Genomic DNA, 18,435 nt, shown 5'->3' on the forward strand with positions numbered 1-18,435 from the left:
TGGACCCTCTGCATCAGGATTACCAGGGCTGGACCAGATTTGGGACCTGGGAATCTGCATGTCTAATAAGGACCACAACCTCCCCCCCTGCCTGCCCCCCAAGTCCTCCCAGCTGTCCCCAGGGCCTCCACAACAGAGAGGAAGTCCCATTTCACAGATGTAGAGACCAAGGCAGAGGAAGAACGACGTCGAGACACTGGCTCAGAGTCCTGCCCACCCCTCCCCAGCTGCCTGAACCTTTTCACGCTGGAGTCGCTGCAAGTCCTCCTCGTGGGCTGCCCGCTGCTCCCGCAGAGAGGCCTGGGCCTCCCGCTCAACCTGCACCAGCTTCTGGGCCATCAGCTCCTTGTCTAGACTGGCTTTCTCCTGTGTAGCTATTATTTGCTGCCGCAGGCCCGCCAACTCTCCTGCACAAGAGGAATGGAGGAAAGGGCAGGGTTGGGTTCAAACTTTTCCTTGGGCCAGCAGACTTAGGCCAGGTGAGCCATATGGGCAAAATCCCAGAGGCAGAGGGCCTGCCTGGCAGCTAGTTTGGGTCCTCTTGAAGAAGTGGCTTGCCCTCTCTGGGCCTCAGTTTCCCTATCTGCTACATGGGCCCACTGGCCCTGACCCCTTTCCTGCCTACCTAGAATGGCATTAAAGGCATAAAATGACTGATGAGAAGGCCTCCCAAATGGGAAGGATGCCAAAGATATAACAACCCTAGGCCAGGCGCAGTGGCTCACACCTGTAATCGCAGCACTTTGGGAGGCTGGGGCAGGTGGATCACCTTAGGTCAGGAGTTCGAGACCAGCCTGGCCAACATGGCAAAACCCTGTCTCTACTAAAAATACAAAAATTAGCCGGGTGTGGTGGTGGGCGTATGTAGTTACAGCTACTTGGGAGGCTGAGGCAGGAGAATCGCTTGGACCAGGGAGGCAGAAGTTGCAGTGAGCCGAGATTGCACCATTGCACTCCAGCCTGGGCGACAAGAACGAGACTCTGTCTCAAAAAACAAACAGGCTGGGCCCAGTGGCTCATGCCTGTAATCCCAGCAGTTTGGGAGGCTGAAGCAGGCGGATCACCTGAGGTCGACAGTTCGAGACCAGCTTGACCAACATGGTGAAACCCTGTCTCTACTAAAAATACAAAATTAGCCAGGCGTGGTGGCACATGCCTGTAATCCCAGCTACTTGGGAGGCTGTGGCAGGAGAACTGCTTGAACCTGGGAGGCGCGGAGGTTGAGGTGAGCCGAGACCATGCCATTGCACTCCAGCCTGGGCGACAAGAGTGAAACTCCGTCTCAAAACAAACAAACAAAAAACAACCCTATTACTGACTGAGCACTAACTATAGGTCAAGCACCCAGCTAAGTATTCTAGACATAACTTCATTTTGTCTTCATAATATGCCTAGGTAGTTTATCCTCATCCCCATTTAACAGATGATGAAATGGAGGCTCAGAGGAGATCAGCAGCGACTTCCCAAAGCCGCACAGCTACACATAAAGCATCTCCTTTTTTTTTTTTTTTTTTTTGAGACGGAGTCTTGCTCTGCCACCCAGGCTGGAGTGCAGTGGCCGGATCTCAGCTCACTACAAGCTCCGCCTCCCGGGTTTACGCCATTCTCCTGCCTCAGCCTCCCGAGTAGCTGGGACTACAGGCGCCTGCCTCGTCGCCCGGCTAGTTTTTTGTATTTTTTTTTTAAGTAGAGACGGGGTTTCACCGTATTAGCCAGGATGGTCTCGATCTCCTGACCTCGTGATCCGCCCGTCTCGGCCTCCCAAAGTGCTGGGATTACAGGCTTGAGCCACCGCGCCTGGCCAGCATCTCCTTTAAGGACTGACATAAACATACCTGTCAAACGTCAACTATCAGTATTAATGGAAATGACTACAGGAAATGGAAATGGTATAGCCACCATCTCAAAACCATCTCCCAGGTTGGAACCCACCAACATTTCCCTTCCTGGTTCTGTCTGGCTCAGGTGTACATGGACAGGAAAATTAATTTCCATGACCCAAGTAGGTGCTTAGTTAATGTTAGGTGAGCAGAAAGAAGCCCTGAGTTCAAAGACTGGATGGGGAACGGTGTAGGGAAGCGGGGCTGGGATTTTGGGGCCAAGAGAGTCATCTGAAAACCACAGATAACTCAGACTTTCTAACAGGCCTGATGACTGCAGTTACCATTGACTCAGCCAGGCACCATGCCACGGCCTTACACGCTTTTCCCACGTCATCCTGGCAATAGGCTTAGAAGGTGGGCACTGACACCTGTAATAGATGAGGAATCTGCAGCCCAGAGAGGAAAGAGGCTTGCTCAAGGGAAGGTCAGGTCTAAGTGGTGGCACAGAACTAGAACCCAGACCAGCTAGACTCCTACTCCAGTGCTCCCAACTTCTGTGAGACCCCAGACCCTGGGAGGTTGCAGTCTGGGCTGGAGCCTGGTGTTCCCCCCAAGTCCCCAGCCCCTCGTACCAGTAAGGGTCTCCTTGGCCAGCAGCAGGGCCTGCCCCTCGGCTTCCAGCTGCTCCCGGCGGGCCTCAAGCTGGGCCAGCTGCCGCTGAACCTCAAACAGGCTGCCCTCCAGGGCTTCCTTCTCCAAGCTGCAGCACATACAGTCCCTGAGGCCCTGGGACTCAGCCTCCCTGGCCCCAGGAAACTGTGGATCTCAGGGAGTGGCCAGGCATGGGCCAAGTGCCAACCTACCTGCCTGGCCAGGTCCACACTCCCTGGGGAAGCCTGAGCCACAGCTAGGACATGTTGGCAAGCCAGACTCCTTAGTAACTGCCCCTGGGGGCCCATGCCTGGGTGTGGCTGGTCATGGTGTGGCCCCGGGAGGACCCCCCCAAGGCGGGTTGGGCAGAGCCCAGGGCCTTACCGCAGGCGCGTCGCCTCCTCTGACAGGGTCCTGCCTTCACGCTCCGCAGCTGCCAGCTGCACAGCCAGGCCAGCGTGCTCCTTGGCTAGCGCCTCCTTCTCCCGGGCCGCTCGCTCCAGCGCCTCCACCTGCCGCTGGGCCTCCCGCCGGGCCTGCTCCAGCTCCTGCTCCCGCCCGCTCAGCTGCCGGGAGAGCTGACCCCCACCCAGAGACTGAGCAGCACTCCCACCATCCCCCAGCTTGTTCGTCGTGCAGCACCCCAACTCTGGCAGAAGGCCTGGGTTCGAGCCCAGGGTCTGCCCTCATATGCTATATGTACTTGGGCAAGTCATGACCTTCTCTAGATCTGCAGTGCACGTGTGTACAAAAACAAGGGCCCGGCCGGCATGGTAGCGCACGCCTATAATCTCAGCACTTTTGCTGGTGGATCACTTGAGGTCAGGAGTTCAAGACCAGCCTGGCCAACGTGGTGAAACCCTGTCTCTACTAAAAATACAAAAATTAGCTGGGCATGGTGGTGCACGTCTGTAGTCCCTGCTACTTGGGACGCTGAGGCAGGAGAACAGCTTAAACCCCGGCGGCGGAGGTTGCAGTGAGCCCAGATCATGTCACTGCACTCCAGCCTGGGCAACAGAGCAAGACACTGTCTCAAAAAAAGAAAAAAAACAAAACCAAAAAAAACGAGGGCCGTCACTCAGCTTTGGGACTAACAAGTAACAGAACCCTTGTATTATGCTAAACTTGCAGAGAAATTGAATATAGAAAACAGACTCAAGTGCAGCTGCTCAGTAGGCCTCAAGGTGGAGACCTGCACCTTGCTCCCTGCACCCCCTGCCCCATCCTCTAGAGGCCCCTCCCAGTAACCCAGGGGCTCCAGCATAGACACTGCATGAAGGTCCTTGGATCCTTGAAATCCTAAGGTCTCTTCCAGATGTGATGTTCCCAAAAGTCTTAAGATTCCAATTCTAAAAGTCTTGACCTCTTATTAATCTGTATCATTATTATTATTCTCATTATTATTATTTTGAGACGGAGTCTCACTCTGTTGTCCAGGTTGGAGTGCAGTGGCACCATCTCAGCTCACTGCAATCTCTGCCTCCTGGGTTCAAGTGATTCTCCTGCCTCAGCCTCCTGAGCAACTGGGACTACAGGCGCCAGGCACCATGCCCAGCTAATTTTTTGTAGAGATAGGGTTTCACTGTGTTAGCCAGGATGGTCTTGATCTCCTGACCTTGTTATCCACCCGCCTCAGCCTCCCAAAGTGCTGGGATTATAGGCGTGAGCCACTGCGCCTGGCTAGCCCCATGTTATAGATGGGGCAACTGAGGTATGGGGAGGTTGGGCAGCTTGTCCAAGGTCCCCAGCTAGCAGAATGGGGCTGGATTTAACCCAGAAGCAGGCTCCAGAGCCTGTGACCTAACCCAGGACTGGATGCAGGGGGCTGGGAGCCCGGCCTGCCCCACATGCTCTCCACACTGCCCCCACACACAGCTTGGCCCACCTGCGCTAGCTGCTCCTGCAGCCGGCTGCGCTCATGGCGCAGCGTGGGGAGTTGCTGCTCCAGGGCCTCCTGGGCCTGCTCCGCCACTCGCAGGGAGCCCTCCAGGCCCTGCCGCGCCACCTCCTGCTCCAGCCGCAGCTCCTCCAGCCGCTCCTGCTCTTCCCGCGCCACTGTGGCCTCCTGCTCTGCCTGCCGCTGCCGGCCCTGCAGGGCGGCCTTTTCTTCCTCCAGCTGTGGGCCGGGTATGAGTGGGGCCTCATGAGCAGGGCGCCCCTCCCAGGACCAGGATGCCTTCTCCACCCACCCACCACCCACAATAAGGGACAGTGCCCTTGGGTGTGTGGGACACTGGGGAAGGGGAGATGAGGGCCCATGGAGCTTCTGTGCTTTGACGCCTAGAGAGGATAGACAGACGGAGACAGACAGAGAACCAGAGACAAAAAAGGAGGCAGCGGGCAAGACAGGTACAGGGCTGGGGCCGGGGTGCCTCACTGAGTGGGGAGGATGGGTGGGCAAGGCAAGTGGGCCCGCAGGTGCACAGCGTACCTGGGCGACAAGGCGGTTCAGATCCAGCTTGTCCTGAGCAAGGCTCTCATTGAGGGCGCTCAGCTTGGATAGGGAGTCCTGCAGGGAGGCCTCCTCTGCCCTCAGCTTGGTCATGGAGAGCTCGAGCTCCACGCGGCCAGCCTCAGCCTGCAGAGTCAGGCCCTCAGAGATGAGGAAAGGCAGAAAGGTTGGGAGGAGGTGAGGAGAGACAAGAAGAGACCCAGAGAGATGGACCCTCGGAGACAGGGGAGGGGAAACAAGGAGGGGACACAGCGTGAGATGGAAAAAAAAAATCACCGCAGAAAGCCTGCCGCGTATGGAGCCATTTAAAATCCACGCACCACAGAGCTGTGCAAAAATAGCTCAAGCTGTGGGCCAGGACCAGAGTTCAGAGGATCCCTGAGTAGGGTCTAGGGATAGCACTGCTCAGAGCCCAGGCTGCAGCGGACAGGGCCGGCCTCCCGCCAAGGAGTCTCTGGGCTCTCAGACCCCAGGAGCTGAGTCTCAGGCACTGGATGACCCTGAGCTATAGGCATTGTCCCCAGGAGCATCCACAAGAGCAGGGATATGGCCATAAAGAGAGGTCAGTCCACTTATACCTGGGACCAGAGGTCCAGAGGTCTGTGGCCTGCGACAAAGATCAGCCTGTATCCAGAAGGAGGGGTCAGTCTGTGCAGGCTCAGAGGTCTGCCTGACACTGGGACCAGCCCGTGCCAGAGCGAGAAGTCTTGGGGCTGGGGGTCAGAGGTAAGTTTGTGGTTGTGCAGCAAACAGGGACCCACCTTGGTCAGTGCCTCGGCCACCTCGGCCTTCTCGGCCTGCAGCATGTCCCGCTGCAGCGTGGCACGGCTCAGCGCCTCCCTCACCTCCACCAGCTCCTTGGCCAGGACTGAGCGCTTCCCTTCCAGCTGCTCTAGTTGTCTATGACTGTGGGACAGAGGACGGGCGGGTGGCCCATGTCACTTTCCTGCCCTGAACCTCCTGTAGCCAGCGAGATGCTGGGCCAGGGACCAGGCCTGAGGCAGGAGTTTGGAGAGAAAGAGCCTGACCCACAGGGCAATCAAGCCCACTACACTTAGCTGCATGACCCTGGGCCTCTGTTTTCACATCGGCAAAATGAGGTAACACTTGCCTTGTGACATTGTTTTTTTTGAGACAGTCTCACTCTATCACCCAGGCTGGCATACAGTGGCGCGATCTCGGCTCACTGCAACCTCTGCCTCCTGGGTCCAAGCAATTCTCCTGCCTCAGCCTCCTGAGTAGCTGGGATTACAGGTACCCACCACTATGCCTGGCTAATTTTGTAGTTTTAGTGGAGATGGGATTTCCCCATGTTGGTCGGGCTGGTCTCAAACTCCTGACCTCAGGCGATTTACCTGCCTTGGCCTCCCAAAGTGCCGGGATTACAGGTGTGAGCCACCATGCCCGGCCTGCTTTAAGGATACAGACTTCACATGTGCTTAAAATGGTTCCTGACACATCTCCCCAAGGGCCTTCAGAAACAACAATAACATGCACCACCACAGTCTACTAAACACCATCAGCCATCACGTCTCAGAGAGGTAAGCAGCGCAGTGGGGAAGAGGTTAACTGTGAAGGCAGAATGCCTGGGTTCAAATCCTGGCTCTTCTACTAACGAGTTGTGTGACCTGGGGCAAGGGACATGGCTCCTCTGTGCCTCAGTTTACTATCCACAAAATGGAGATAACAGCTTCTACGACACAGAGTTATCATAGAGTTGAATGAGAACTGAATTCTTTTTTTTTTTTTTTTTTTTTTTTTTGAGACGGAGTCTCGCTCTGTCACCCAGGCTGGAGTGCAGTGGCCGGATCTCAGCTCACCGCAAGCTCCGCCTCCCAGGTTCCCGCCATTCTCCTGCCTCAGCCTCCGGAGTAGCTGGGACTACAGGCGACCGCCACCTCGCCCGGCTAGTTTTTTGTATTTTTTAGTAGAGACGGGGTTTCACCATGTTAGTCAGGATGGTCTCGATCTCCTGACCTCGTGATCCACCCATCTCGGCCTCCCAAAGTGCTGGGATTACAGGCTTGAGCCACCTCGCCCGGCCTGAGAACTGAATTTCTTAAAACGGTATCTGGCACTTAGTGAAATTAGTAAGGATATTATTATGATCATAGCTAATTTTAAAAATACTATTGTTAATATTACTACTGTTATTTTAATTATTGTTGTTATTATCATCTAAGTTCTACCTTTTAACTAGTACTCTGATCCAAGTAAGTGACACCTCCCTGAGCCCCAATTTCCTGAAATGGGTCTGGTTAGAAAACCCGACGTCAGAGGGGTCCAGATGGTAGGAGGCCCAGGACCCAGTGGGTGCTCCCTAACCCCCTGGGGGCACTGTCAGGGGATCTGAGGCACATCTGAAGGGCCCTGGCAGGCAGGCGAGATGCTGCTCACCTGCGCTCAAGCTCCCGGCGCACCCTCGCACCATCCTGCACAGCGTCCTCCTGCTCTTCCTCCAGCCGGTCCCGCTGGCGCCGCAGCTCCTCCTGGGCAGCCTGCAGCTTCTCCCGCTCCTGCCGCAGGTCCTCGGCCTGCTGCTGGGCCACCTGCAGGCTGTGGGCCAGGTTGCTCTTCTCCCTTCAGGACAAGGGGAGGGGAGCAGAGGGGATGCTGGGGCTGCGCTCTCCTGGGAAGGTGGCTGGCTGCTCCTCTAGCCATGAGCTACATCCTTCCATCTTCCAACGCACCTGCCTCCAAGGAAGCCTTCCCTGACCACCCTGCCCATGGCTGACTCATTTCACTAACACCCTCCAGCAGAAGAACCTGGCTTTCCTTCTCTCCAGCCCATCCATTTGGAGTGGATGGAGGTGCTAGCATTATCTCCAAGCACGCTATCAGGTAGGCAAGGCTAGGCTCCTGGGACACACAGGCAATTGTGGCAACCAACTCTGCTAGGCCATGTGACCAGGAAATGCCCCCTATAACACCCCATGCCCCTCAATTCTGGGAAGCCTGATAGAGCTGAGTCTGCAGATCCCACAGCTTCCTGCTACATAGGTACATGGTGGCCACAGCAGGGGAAGGAGGAGAAGGCAGCAACTGGGACCCCAAAGACTTGCTGTGAGCTGCCACTTTCCTCACTGGCAGTAGGTGCAAAAAACTTCACGACATGATTTTTTTTTTTTTTATTTCCCGAGATGGAGTCTCACTCTGTCACCCAGGCTGGAGTGCAGTGGCGTGATCTCCCCTCATTGCAAGCTCCGCCTCCCAGGTTTACACCATTCTCCTGCCTCAGTCTCCTGAGTAGCTGGGACTACAGTCACCCGCAACCACGCCCAGCTAATTTTTTGTATTTTTGGTAGAGACAGGGTTTCACCGTGTTAGCCAGTATGGTCTCAATCTGACTTTGTGATCCACCCACCTCCCAAAGTGCTGGGATTACAGGTGCAAGGCACCGTGTCCAGCAATTTTTTTTTTTTTTTTTTTAGACGGAGTCTCACTCTGTCATCCAGGCTGGAGTGCAGTGACATGATCTCGGCTTGCTGCAACGTCCACCTCCAGACTTCAAGCGATTCTCCTGCCTCAGCCTCCCAAGTAGCTGGGATTATAGGCGCCTATCACCACGCCCAGCTAATTTTTGTATTTTTACTTAGAAGCGGGGTTTCACCATGTTGACCAGAATGGTCTCAAACTCCTGACTTGAGGTGATCTGCCCACCTCAGCCTCTCAAAGTGCTGGGAAGACAGGCATGAGTCACCACACCCGGCCCTAATTTTTTTATTTTTTACTTTTATTTTTATGTATATATTTTTTTGACACAGACTTTCACTGTTGTTGCCCGGACTGGAGTGCAATGGCATGATCTCGGTTCACCACAAACTCTGCCTCCCTGGTTCAAGCGATTCTCCTGCCTCAGCCTCCCAAGTAGCTGGGATTACAGGCATGTGCCACCACTGACGGCTAATTTTGTATTTTTAGTAGACAGGGTTTCTCCATGTTGGTCAGGCTCATCTCAAACTCCTGATCTCAGGTGGTCTTCCCGCCTTGGCCTCCCAAAGTGCTGAGATTACAGGCGTGAGCCACTATGCCCGGCCCATTTATTTTATTTTTAATAGAGATGGGGTTTTGTCATGTTGGCCAGGGTGGTCTCAAACTCTTGACCTCCAGTGATCCATTCGCCTTGACCTCTCAAAATGCTGGGATTATAGGCGTGAGCCACCGTGCCCAGTTGACAATGTGCTGTTAAGTAAAACACACCCAGCCTGAATTTTCCCTTTTTAAAACTTTTAATTAAATTTTAATACAGCCAGGGACAGTGGCTTATGCCTGTAATCCCAGCAATTTGGGAGGCTGAGGTGGGAGGAGTGTTTGAAACTAGGAGTTCAAGACCAGCATGGGCAACACAGCGAGACCCCCATCTCTACATTTCGCAGAATGTGAAATGGGACGCTTGCTGTGAATACAACTACTTAAAAAGACCTTCTCCTTTCCAGGCATGGAAAACCTCAGTTTACTCTCACATGGACCTGAATTCCCACTCTGCCACCCCCAGCCACACACGGTGTACGAGTCTGAGCGAGTCTCTCAAGCTTACAACAGAGTTCCAAATTGCATGAGTTTGACAGGAAGACTAAATGACAGAGTACATAAAAACACTCGGCCAAGAGCCTGGCACACAGTAGGTGTGGAGGAAACGTTTGCTATCTCACTGCCAGGAAACACAATGGGAAGGAAAACCAGTGCCCTAAATGAGTTAGGATGGGCAGATGAGGCTGTGAGAAGGCACTGTCTTTTTATTTCTATTTTTCAAACTTTTCATAAGATCGTTACGTTTATGAAGAGGAAAACCAAACAACAAAATATCAAAAACAACCTGGCAGCTAAGTGGATAATTCTTGTCTTAAAAATCTTCAAGGTGCCAAGAATGGTGGCTCATGCCTGTAATCCAGCACTTTGGGAGACCAAGGTGGGTGAATCACCTGAGGTCAGGAGTTCGACACCAGCCTAACCAACATGGTGGAACCCCATCTGTACTAAAAATATAAAAATTAGCCAGGCATGGTGGCGGGCACCTGTAATCCCAGCTACCAGGGAGGCTGAGGCAAGAGAATCACTTGAACCCGGGAGGTGGAGGTTGCAGTGAGCCAAGATCATGCCATGGGCAATAAGAGTGTGGAAAAAAAAAAAAAAAAAAAAGAAGTGGATAATTTCTTGTCTTAAAAATCTTCAAGGTGCCTGGCGTGATGGCTGACACCTACAATCCCAGTATTTTGGGAGGCCGAGATGCGTGGATCATTTCAGCTCAAGAGTTAGAGATCAGCCTGGGCAACATGTCAAACCCCGTCTCTGCAAAAAACAGAAAAATAGCCAGGCATGGTGGTGTGTGCCTGTAGTCCCAGCTACTTGGGAGGCTGAGGTGGGAGGATCACTTAGGCCTAGGAGGTGGAGGTTGCAGTGAAGTGAGATCACACCACTGCACTCCAGCCTGGGTGACAGAACAAGACCCTGTCTCAATTAAAAGAAAAAAAAATCTTCAAGGCCAGGCATGGTGGCTTATGCCTGTAATATCAGCATTTGGGGAGGCTGAGGCAGTGTAATCGCTTGAGGCCAGAAGTTTGAGACCATCCTGAGCAACACAGTAAGACCCCACTTCTAAAATAAAAATAATAAAAAATAAAAATAAAATTAAAAAACTCCAAGAAGGCCGGGCACGGTGGCTCAAGCCTGTAATCCCAGCACTTTGGGAGGCCAAGGCGGGTGGATCACGAGGTCAGGAGATCAAGACCATCCTGGCTAACATGGTGAAATCCCGTCTCTACTAAAAATACAAAAAATTAGCCAGACATCGTGGTGGGCGCCTGTAGTCCCAGCTACTCGGAGGCTGAGGCGAGAGAATGGCGTGAACCCGGGAGGCGGAACTTGCAGTGAGCTGAGATCCGGCCACTGCACTCCAGCCTGGGCGACACAGCGAGACTCTGTCTCAAAAAAAAAACAAAAAAAACCAAAAAACTCCAAGAAATACAGTCCAGAATAGTGCTGTCAATAGAATTCTCTGACATGACAGAACGTTCTATGGCCACGTATGCTTGATGAATGCTTGAAATGTGGCTAGGGCAACTAAAAAACTGAATTTTCTTCTATTTTCTCCTTTTTTGTTTTTTCAGATGGAGTCTCAACCTGTCACCCAGGCTGGAGTACAGTGGTGTGGTCTCAGCTTACTGCAAGCTTTGTCTCCAGGTTCACACCATTGTCCCACCTCAGCCTCCCAGTAGCTGGGACTACAAGTGATCGCCACCATGCCCAGCTAATTTTGTTTTTGTATTTTTGGTAGAGACGGGGTTTCACCGTGTTAGCCAGGATGGTCTCGATCTCCTGACCTCGTGATCCGCCCACCTCGGCCTCCCCAAGTGCTGGGATTACAGGTGTGAGCCAACGCAACCAGCCCTTTTTTTTTTTTTTTTTTTGAGACGGAGTCTTCCTCATCTCCTAACCTGGAGTGCAGTGGCATGATCCTGGCTCATTCCAACCTCCGCCTCCGGGGTTCAAGTGATTCTCCCACCTCAGCCTCCCAAGTAGCTGGGATTACAGGAGCATGCCACCATGCCTGGTTAATTTTTGTATTTTTCGTAGAAACAGGGTTTCACCATGTTGGTCAGTCAGCTGGGTGTGAGCCACCACACCCAGTCTGAATTTTCACTTTTTAAAATTTTAATTAAATTTTAAAAGAGCCAGGCACAGTTTCTTATGCCTGTAATCCCAGCAATTTGGGAGGCTGAGGAGGGAGGAGTGTTTGAAGCCAAGAGTTCAAGACCAGTGTGGGCAACATAATGACATCCCCCCGCCCATCTCTACAAAACATTTAGAAATGTTGGGGGCTTGTCTAGCATCCTCGGGGATGAGATCAGAGTTGCCCAGGACCCGGGGAGGTGAGGGCTCAGAGGGTGGTGAGGGCACAGAGGAAGGGAGTGGAAACCTCAGGCATCGGTCCCATATCCTTCCCCAGGCCAGGCCCAGGCCCTGGCCCCCAACTAGGGGCAGTAGGGAGGTAGAGGTGGGAGGACCGCTTGAGTCTGGGAGTTCCAGGCTACAGTGAGCTATGATGGAGCCACTGTGCCCTAGGCTGGGAAACAGAGCAAGGGCATGACTCAAAACAAAGCAAAACAAAACTGAATAATAAAAAATAAATGTTGGCCAGGCGCTGTGGCTCATGCCTGTAATCCCAGCACTTTGGGAAGCGGAGGCGGGTGGATCACCAGGTCAGGAGTTCAAGATCAGCTTGGCCAAGATGGTGAAACCCCATCTCTACTAAAAATACAAAAAAAAAATCAGCCAGGCATGGTGGTGGGCACCTGTAATCCCAGCTACTCGGGAGGCTGAGGTGAGAATTGCTTAAACAAGGGAGGCGGAGAATGCAATGAGCCGATATCACACCACTGCACTCCAGTCTGGGCGACAGAGCGAAACTCCGTCTCAAAAAAAAAAAAAAAAAAAAAAAAATTGGCCGGGCGGGCTGGCGGGCGCCTGTAGTCCCAGCTACTTAGGAGGCTAAGGAAGGGTAATAGGTGAACCCGGGAGGCGGAGCTTACAGTGAGCCAAGATCGCACCACTGCACTCCAGTGTGGGCGACAGAACGAGACTCCATCTCATAAATAAATAATAAAATAATAAATAACATGTTAATAGGCATATGCAGCTCAGGGCGACTATATTAGTGCAGACCACACGCATAAGGCTCAATGGTGTTATGCCCAGACGCTGATTTATTCTTCAGCACCCCCAGCTCAGACCTCCCTGGCACCTGCTCAGGAGCTCCTTGGCACTCCGCAGCCGCTGCACCTCGCGCTGGGCGTCCTCCTGGGCCTGCATGGCGCAGTAGGTCTTTTCCCGCAGGCGCTGCAGTTGTTCCTCTAGGGCCCGCCGCTCACTCTCGCTGTCGCTAAGCTGCTTCCGCAGGGTGCCCAGACCTGGCTTGCCTCATAGCGCCCACCCATGTTCTGAGGCGTGGGGATCACAGAGTCTACGGGGGTCCTGGGAGGCCTCCAGAGCCCACCTACTCTCTTCTGGTTCCAGGGATACACACTAGCCTACGCTAGGCGGGGTCCAGGGCCTGGACCTGGCCTGGGACAGGATAGGGGCCTAGGCCTGAGAGCCACACTTCCGCTCCCCTACTATGTGCCCTCACCACCCTCTGAGTCCTCACCTCCCTGGGGTCCCGGACAATTCCTGTCCAACTCCCCCGGATGCGAGACAAACCCCCAGGCCCCTTCGTCTCCTGGGTTCTGACCCCACCCCCAGGGCTCCCAGGCCCCTCCCCTTTGCATCCTGGTTCCACTCTCAGACCCCTCCCTACCCTGGCTCTGCCCCTAGTTCCCGAGCTCCTCTCATCCTAGGCTCTGATTCCCCTTGCTAGAACTTTTCCCAGAATCCTGGCTCTGTATGACCAGGGACATGTCTCCCTCTCTACCATGACCCTAACACTGCGGCAGTCTCCTCCCTCCACCAGCTGCCCAAGCACCCCCACTTCTGGGCTCGGCTTCACCGCAGAGCTCTCGGCCACCTCCTTCGGGGTCATGACACCCTCAGACACTATTTCTCAGGGCTCTGGCTGCACCCTGCGGCGCTCAGACTCCTCCCCCGGACCCGCCCCCGCCCCCGCTCCCACCCCGACCCGGAGGGCGCGAGCCCCTTCCCCCTCCCGCCCCCGGGCCTCTGGCTGCGCCCAGAACCCTCAAGCCCCTTCCTACCTGGACCTGCAGCTGGCACTTGTGCAGGGCGGAGTGGATTAGGGCGAGCTTGGAGGAGTCTGAGCAGGCTGGGGAGAGGGGCCTCGGCGGGGTGAACGACCTCGGCCTGGCTAGGAGCGCCGCGGTGGGGACGGGGTCCACTGGCCCGAGAGCCCCCGCAGGCTCTCACTGGGGGACACTTGGAGACGCTCAGCTGGACGCCGCTCTCAACAAAGCACAGGATGGCCTGAGGGGAGGGGAGGGAGGCAGAAGGAGGCCGCAGAGTTAGGAACCGCGGGGTGAGCTGGTAAAGATGCCCAGGCGAGGCTGGGGGCCGCCTCATTCCAAATGCTGCCTCCTACAAGAAGCCTCCCTGATTTCACCTCCTCCACTAGCTCAGTTCTCAGCTCGCCGCTGAGGCCTCCGATTTATTGCGAAGACATCATTGGCGTTGCTCACAGGTGGGCTCCGCAAGGGCCGTGCCTCCCCTCTGACACTGGGGGTTCCCCAGGGCAGGGGCCGGGTGAGCTAGCAGGGGTGCTGAGCAGCTACAGCCTGGGCTCCAGGCCCCCACCCATTTGCAGTTCAGTCCCAGGTCAACGAAAGGCGTGGTGGGGGAGCCCAGGACTGCCTGGCAGGGCCCTGTCTTCCTGCCTCTCTGGGCTCACAGCTGTGCCAGGTCCCTTAGGATCTGCTGTAGCCCCTCTCCGTCCTCTGTCTCCAGGGCCGCCTGCTCCTGTAGCCCCCATGGATTCCTGGAGTGCGGTTAGGGAGACAAAGGGTGGTCCAGGTTCTGTCTTATCTGAAACCTCCCTTTCCCTTCCCTCCCTGGCTCACCACTGACCAGGTGGCCTCTGAAGCCATGTCCATAGGCCAGCCACCTGGCCCGAGGGGCAGCAAGCCCGAGGCCCTCACTGAACAGACCAGGCCCAGAGAAGAGCTGTGTCCTGCCCCATGTCACACAGTCAACTGGAGGACAGCTGGACCTAGAACCCAGGCCAGGCCCCACACAGAGGGGTGACCAAACCAGGCTGTACCCTGGGGTAGTGAGTGTCCCACTGGTGGGGGAGGGGGAGTAGCTGGGTTGCCAGAGGCAGCATCTGGACCTGGAGAGCGCGGATGGGAGTTCAAGTCCCGACTCTCCTGCTTACTGGCTCTGAGACTGGACAAGCATTTCCCCTCTTGGGCCTCAGTTTCCCCATCTGTGTCATGAGGATTATGCTACTGGGCTGCTGGGAGAAAGAAATGGGATGGGGGAGGTGAGTGTGCTTATCACGAAGACTGCACACCTGTGAGGGCTGAACCTGAGTGTGAGTGGGATGCTGGGGGTGGCCCAGGCGGCCCAGATAGCCCAGCCCTAAGCCTGCGTCCATGGATCTGGCCAGTACCCCATCCCACCCTGCCACATCTCAGGGGCGGCTGCGTCTCACCAGGGCCTCAAGCTTCTCGGTGATGTCCTTGTTGACCTGATCCTTCTCCAGATTCTGCTTCTGAAGACGCTCCACTGCCAGGCCCAGCTCTGTCACTCTGGAGTTGGGGGAGCAACAGAGGTGAATAGGGGACCACCCCTGCCTCTCAAATCCACTAGCTCTGTGTCCACCACGCTTCTCCAAACCCGAGGCAGGGACCCTAACATCCACCTCCCTGGCTGTGTGACCTTAGGCAAGTCCCGGCTCCTCTCTAGACCTCACACTTCTCATCTGTGAAAGAGGAATGAGCTTCCCACCAGCTTTATCTCATGGGAAAGCACTTGAGGACTTGTCCAGGGGGCAGGAGTAAGGGGCACAAGTTCTTTTTTTGTTTTGTTTTTTTTGAGACGGAGTTTCCCTCTGTCATCCAGGCTGGAATACAGTGATGTGATCTTGGCTCACTGCAACCTTCACATTCTGGGTTCAAGCGATTCTCCTGCCTCAGCCTCCCTCATAGCTGGGATTACAGGCATGTGCCACCACACCTGGCTAGTTTTTGTATTTTAGTAGAGACAGGTTTTGCCTGTTGGGCAGGCTGGTCTTGAGCTCCTGACCTCAGGTAATCCCCCCACCTTGGCCTCCCAAAGTGCTGGGATTACAGGTGTGAGCCACCACACCCGGCCACAAGTTCTGTCATCAGAGGCTAAGCTGTTTGTGATACACACTGGGCAAGTGCCTTCGGAACCTCAGTGGGGTGCCTGGGAAGACTGGCTGAGCTCACAGAGGAAGGCCCTGTGCCTAGTGAACAGAAACTCCCTTCTCCCCAACCCTCCAGTTTTACCTTCTGCAGGGATGCCTGCCTTGTGCGGCACCCACCAGGTACCCACCTGGCACTGAGGTCAGCCTTGTCCAGGTCGCTTTGCATCTGCTGCTGGGCCAGGTCCTTCTCGCGGAGCACCTTGTCCTGCAGCTGCTCCTCCAGCTGGGCCTGCAGCAGGGCCTGCTTCTCCAGGGCTGCCTCGGTCTGGCTCTCTGCCAGCCGCAGGCCCGTGCTCACTCCCAGGCTTGCCTCCTGGACAGCTCATGATGTCCGGGCCAGCTCCCCTCCCAGCTGCAGCAGGTCCCTTGGGGAGAGAGCACAGGCTGGCGATGGGATGGGGCTCGCTCCCAACTACAAATTAAAACTATGCTGGGGCCAGGCGTGGTGGCTCACACCTGTAATCCCAGCACTTTCTTGGGAGGCCGAGGCAGGCAGATCACCTGAGGTCAGGAGTTTGAACCAGCCTGGCCAACATAGTAAAACCCCATCTCTACTAAAAATACAAAAATTGGTGGGGCATGGTGGCACCCGCCTGTAATCCCAGCTACTTGGGAGGCTGAGGCAGAATTGCTTGAACCCAGGACATGGAGACTGCAGTAAGCCGAGATCATGCCACTGCACTCCAGCTTGGACAACACAGCAAGACTGCGTCTCAAAAAAATAAATAAAATAAAAATAAAAATATATTAGGCTGGGTGCAGTGGCATGCACCTGCAGTTTCAGCTATGTGGGAAGCTGAGGCAGGACTGCTTGAGCCCAGGAGTTTGAGGCCAGCATGACAAACACAGTGAGACTCCATCTCAAAAACAAAAGAGGAAGAAAAAAAAAAACAACAACAAACCCTACACTGGGATGCCATTTGTCCACTATCAGATTGGGGAAAAAAAAAAAAAAGGGTCACATAATACACAGGGAGGGGTTTTGGGGTAACAGGAGCTCCCCTACACAGCTGGTATGAGGGTGAGTACAACCACAAGGGAAGGCACTGGGGAAGAGTTCCGAAAACTATGCATGCATAGGACCTTCCCACCAGCTCCTCCTCTAAGAACGTATCCAAAGATATACCCCAGCACAGAGGAGATGGCTTGTGGACAAGGAGGTTCACTGTAGCATTGCTCGTGTAAAAAATCCTGGTGACAACCTGAATGTCTATCAAAAGGGGACTGCTACTAAGTACATGATGGTGCATCTATTCAGTGGAACACTCTGTGGTCAAAGAAAACCAGTGAAAAAGTTCCTCCTGGTCTGACACAGAGTCACTTCCCAGTTAAAACTGGTAGGTGAGGAAAGCGTCTTCAAGAACTATGAAGATGAAATTTTACCAGGCGTAGGCCGGGCGCGGTGGCTCAAGCCTGTAATCCCAGCACTTTGGAAGGCCGAGACGGGCGGATCACGAGGTCAGGAGTTCGAGACCATCCTGGCTAACACGGTGAAACCCTGTCTCTACCAAAAAAATACAAAAAAAGCTAGCCGGGCAAGGTGGCTGGCGCCTGTAGTCCCAGCTACTCGGGAGGCTGAGGCAGGAGAATGGCGTAAACCCGGGAGGCGGAGCTTGCAGTGAGCTGAGATCCGGCCACTGCACTCCAGCCCGGGCGACAGAGCAAGACTCCGTCTCAAAAAAAAAAAAAAAAAAGAAATTTTACCAGGCGTATATACAAAAAAGTGTGCATGTGTCTGTGTGTGTGTGTGTGTGTGTGTGTGTGTGTGATCTGCTTTATTTGATTATATAAGATAACCCTGGAAGGTCACTTAAGAAACTGATAGGCCAGGCGCGGTGGCTCACGCCTATAATCCCAGCACTTTGGGAGGCCGAGGTGGGAGGATCACCTGAGGTCAGGAGTTCGAGACCAGTCTGGCCAACATGGCGAAACGCCGCCTCTACTAAAAATACAAAAATTAGTTGGGTGTGGTGGCTCATGCCTGTAATCCCAGCTACTTGGGAGGTGGAGGTGGGAGAATCGCTTGAACCTGAGAGATGGAGGTTGCAGTGAGCCAAGATCGTGCCACTGCACTCCAGCCTGGGAGACAGAGGGAGACTCTATCTCGAAAAAAAAAAAAAAAAAGAAACTGATAATGCGTCTCATAGTAACTTGGTGGCCAAAAGAAAAAAGAAAAAAGAAAAAAATTGTGTATATAAAAAGAAAAACAAGCTGATAATGCTGCTTACCTCCAAGGAGGGAAGGGGAACATCTGGGGTCAGCGGGGAGAGGGAGCCGTTTTACTGTGTACCGTTTTGAAATGTGAACCTTGTGAACACGTGACTTAATCAAAAGTAAAATATAAAAATATTAAAAGGCTACTTAAAAATTTTGTTTTTGGCCGGGCGCGGTGGCTCAAGCCTGTAATCCAGCACTTTGGGAGGCCGAGACGGGCGGATCACGAGGTCAGGAGATCGAGACCATCCTGGCTAACACTGTGAAACCCCGTCTCTACTAAAAAAATACAAAAAACTAGCCGGGCGAGGTGGCGGGCGCCTGTAGTCCCAGCTACTCGGGAGGCTGAGGCAGGAGAATGGCGTGAACCCGGGAGGCGGAGCTTGCAGTGAGCTGAGATCCGGCCACTGCACTCCAGCCCTGGCGACAGAGCGAGACTCCGTCTCAAAAAAAAAAAAAAT

General features: G+C 54.3%; 1 protein-coding gene across 1 annotated transcript in view; it reads right to left on the bottom strand.

The window, feature by feature from the left end:
* Positions 1-17: 17 nt before the first annotated feature.
* Positions 18-18,435, bottom strand: part of LOC117090161 (rootletin-like) — a 28,618-nt gene continuing 10,200 nt past the window's right edge. The window contains 15 exon segments of the mRNA XM_033222171.1: positions 18-407; positions 2,456-2,583; positions 2,859-3,052; positions 4,360-4,590; positions 4,906-5,052; positions 5,688-5,832; positions 7,324-7,506; positions 12,668-12,833; positions 12,836-12,863; positions 13,614-13,688; positions 13,691-13,842; positions 14,266-14,347; positions 14,744-14,824; positions 15,023-15,119; positions 15,889-16,125. Coding sequence (XP_033078062.1) covers positions 202-407; positions 2,456-2,583; positions 2,859-3,052; positions 4,360-4,590; positions 4,906-5,052; positions 5,688-5,832; positions 7,324-7,506; positions 12,668-12,833; positions 12,836-12,863; positions 13,614-13,688; positions 13,691-13,842; positions 14,266-14,347; positions 14,744-14,824; positions 15,023-15,119; positions 15,889-16,125 — 2,152 coding nt within the window. The 3' untranslated portion in view covers positions 18-201.

This window comes from Trachypithecus francoisi, unplaced genomic scaffold (assembly GCF_009764315.1).
Source record: "Trachypithecus francoisi isolate TF-2019V2 unplaced genomic scaffold, Tfra_2.0 Contig00959, whole genome shotgun sequence".
Taxonomy (NCBI): Eukaryota; Metazoa; Chordata; class Mammalia; order Primates; family Cercopithecidae; genus Trachypithecus; species Trachypithecus francoisi.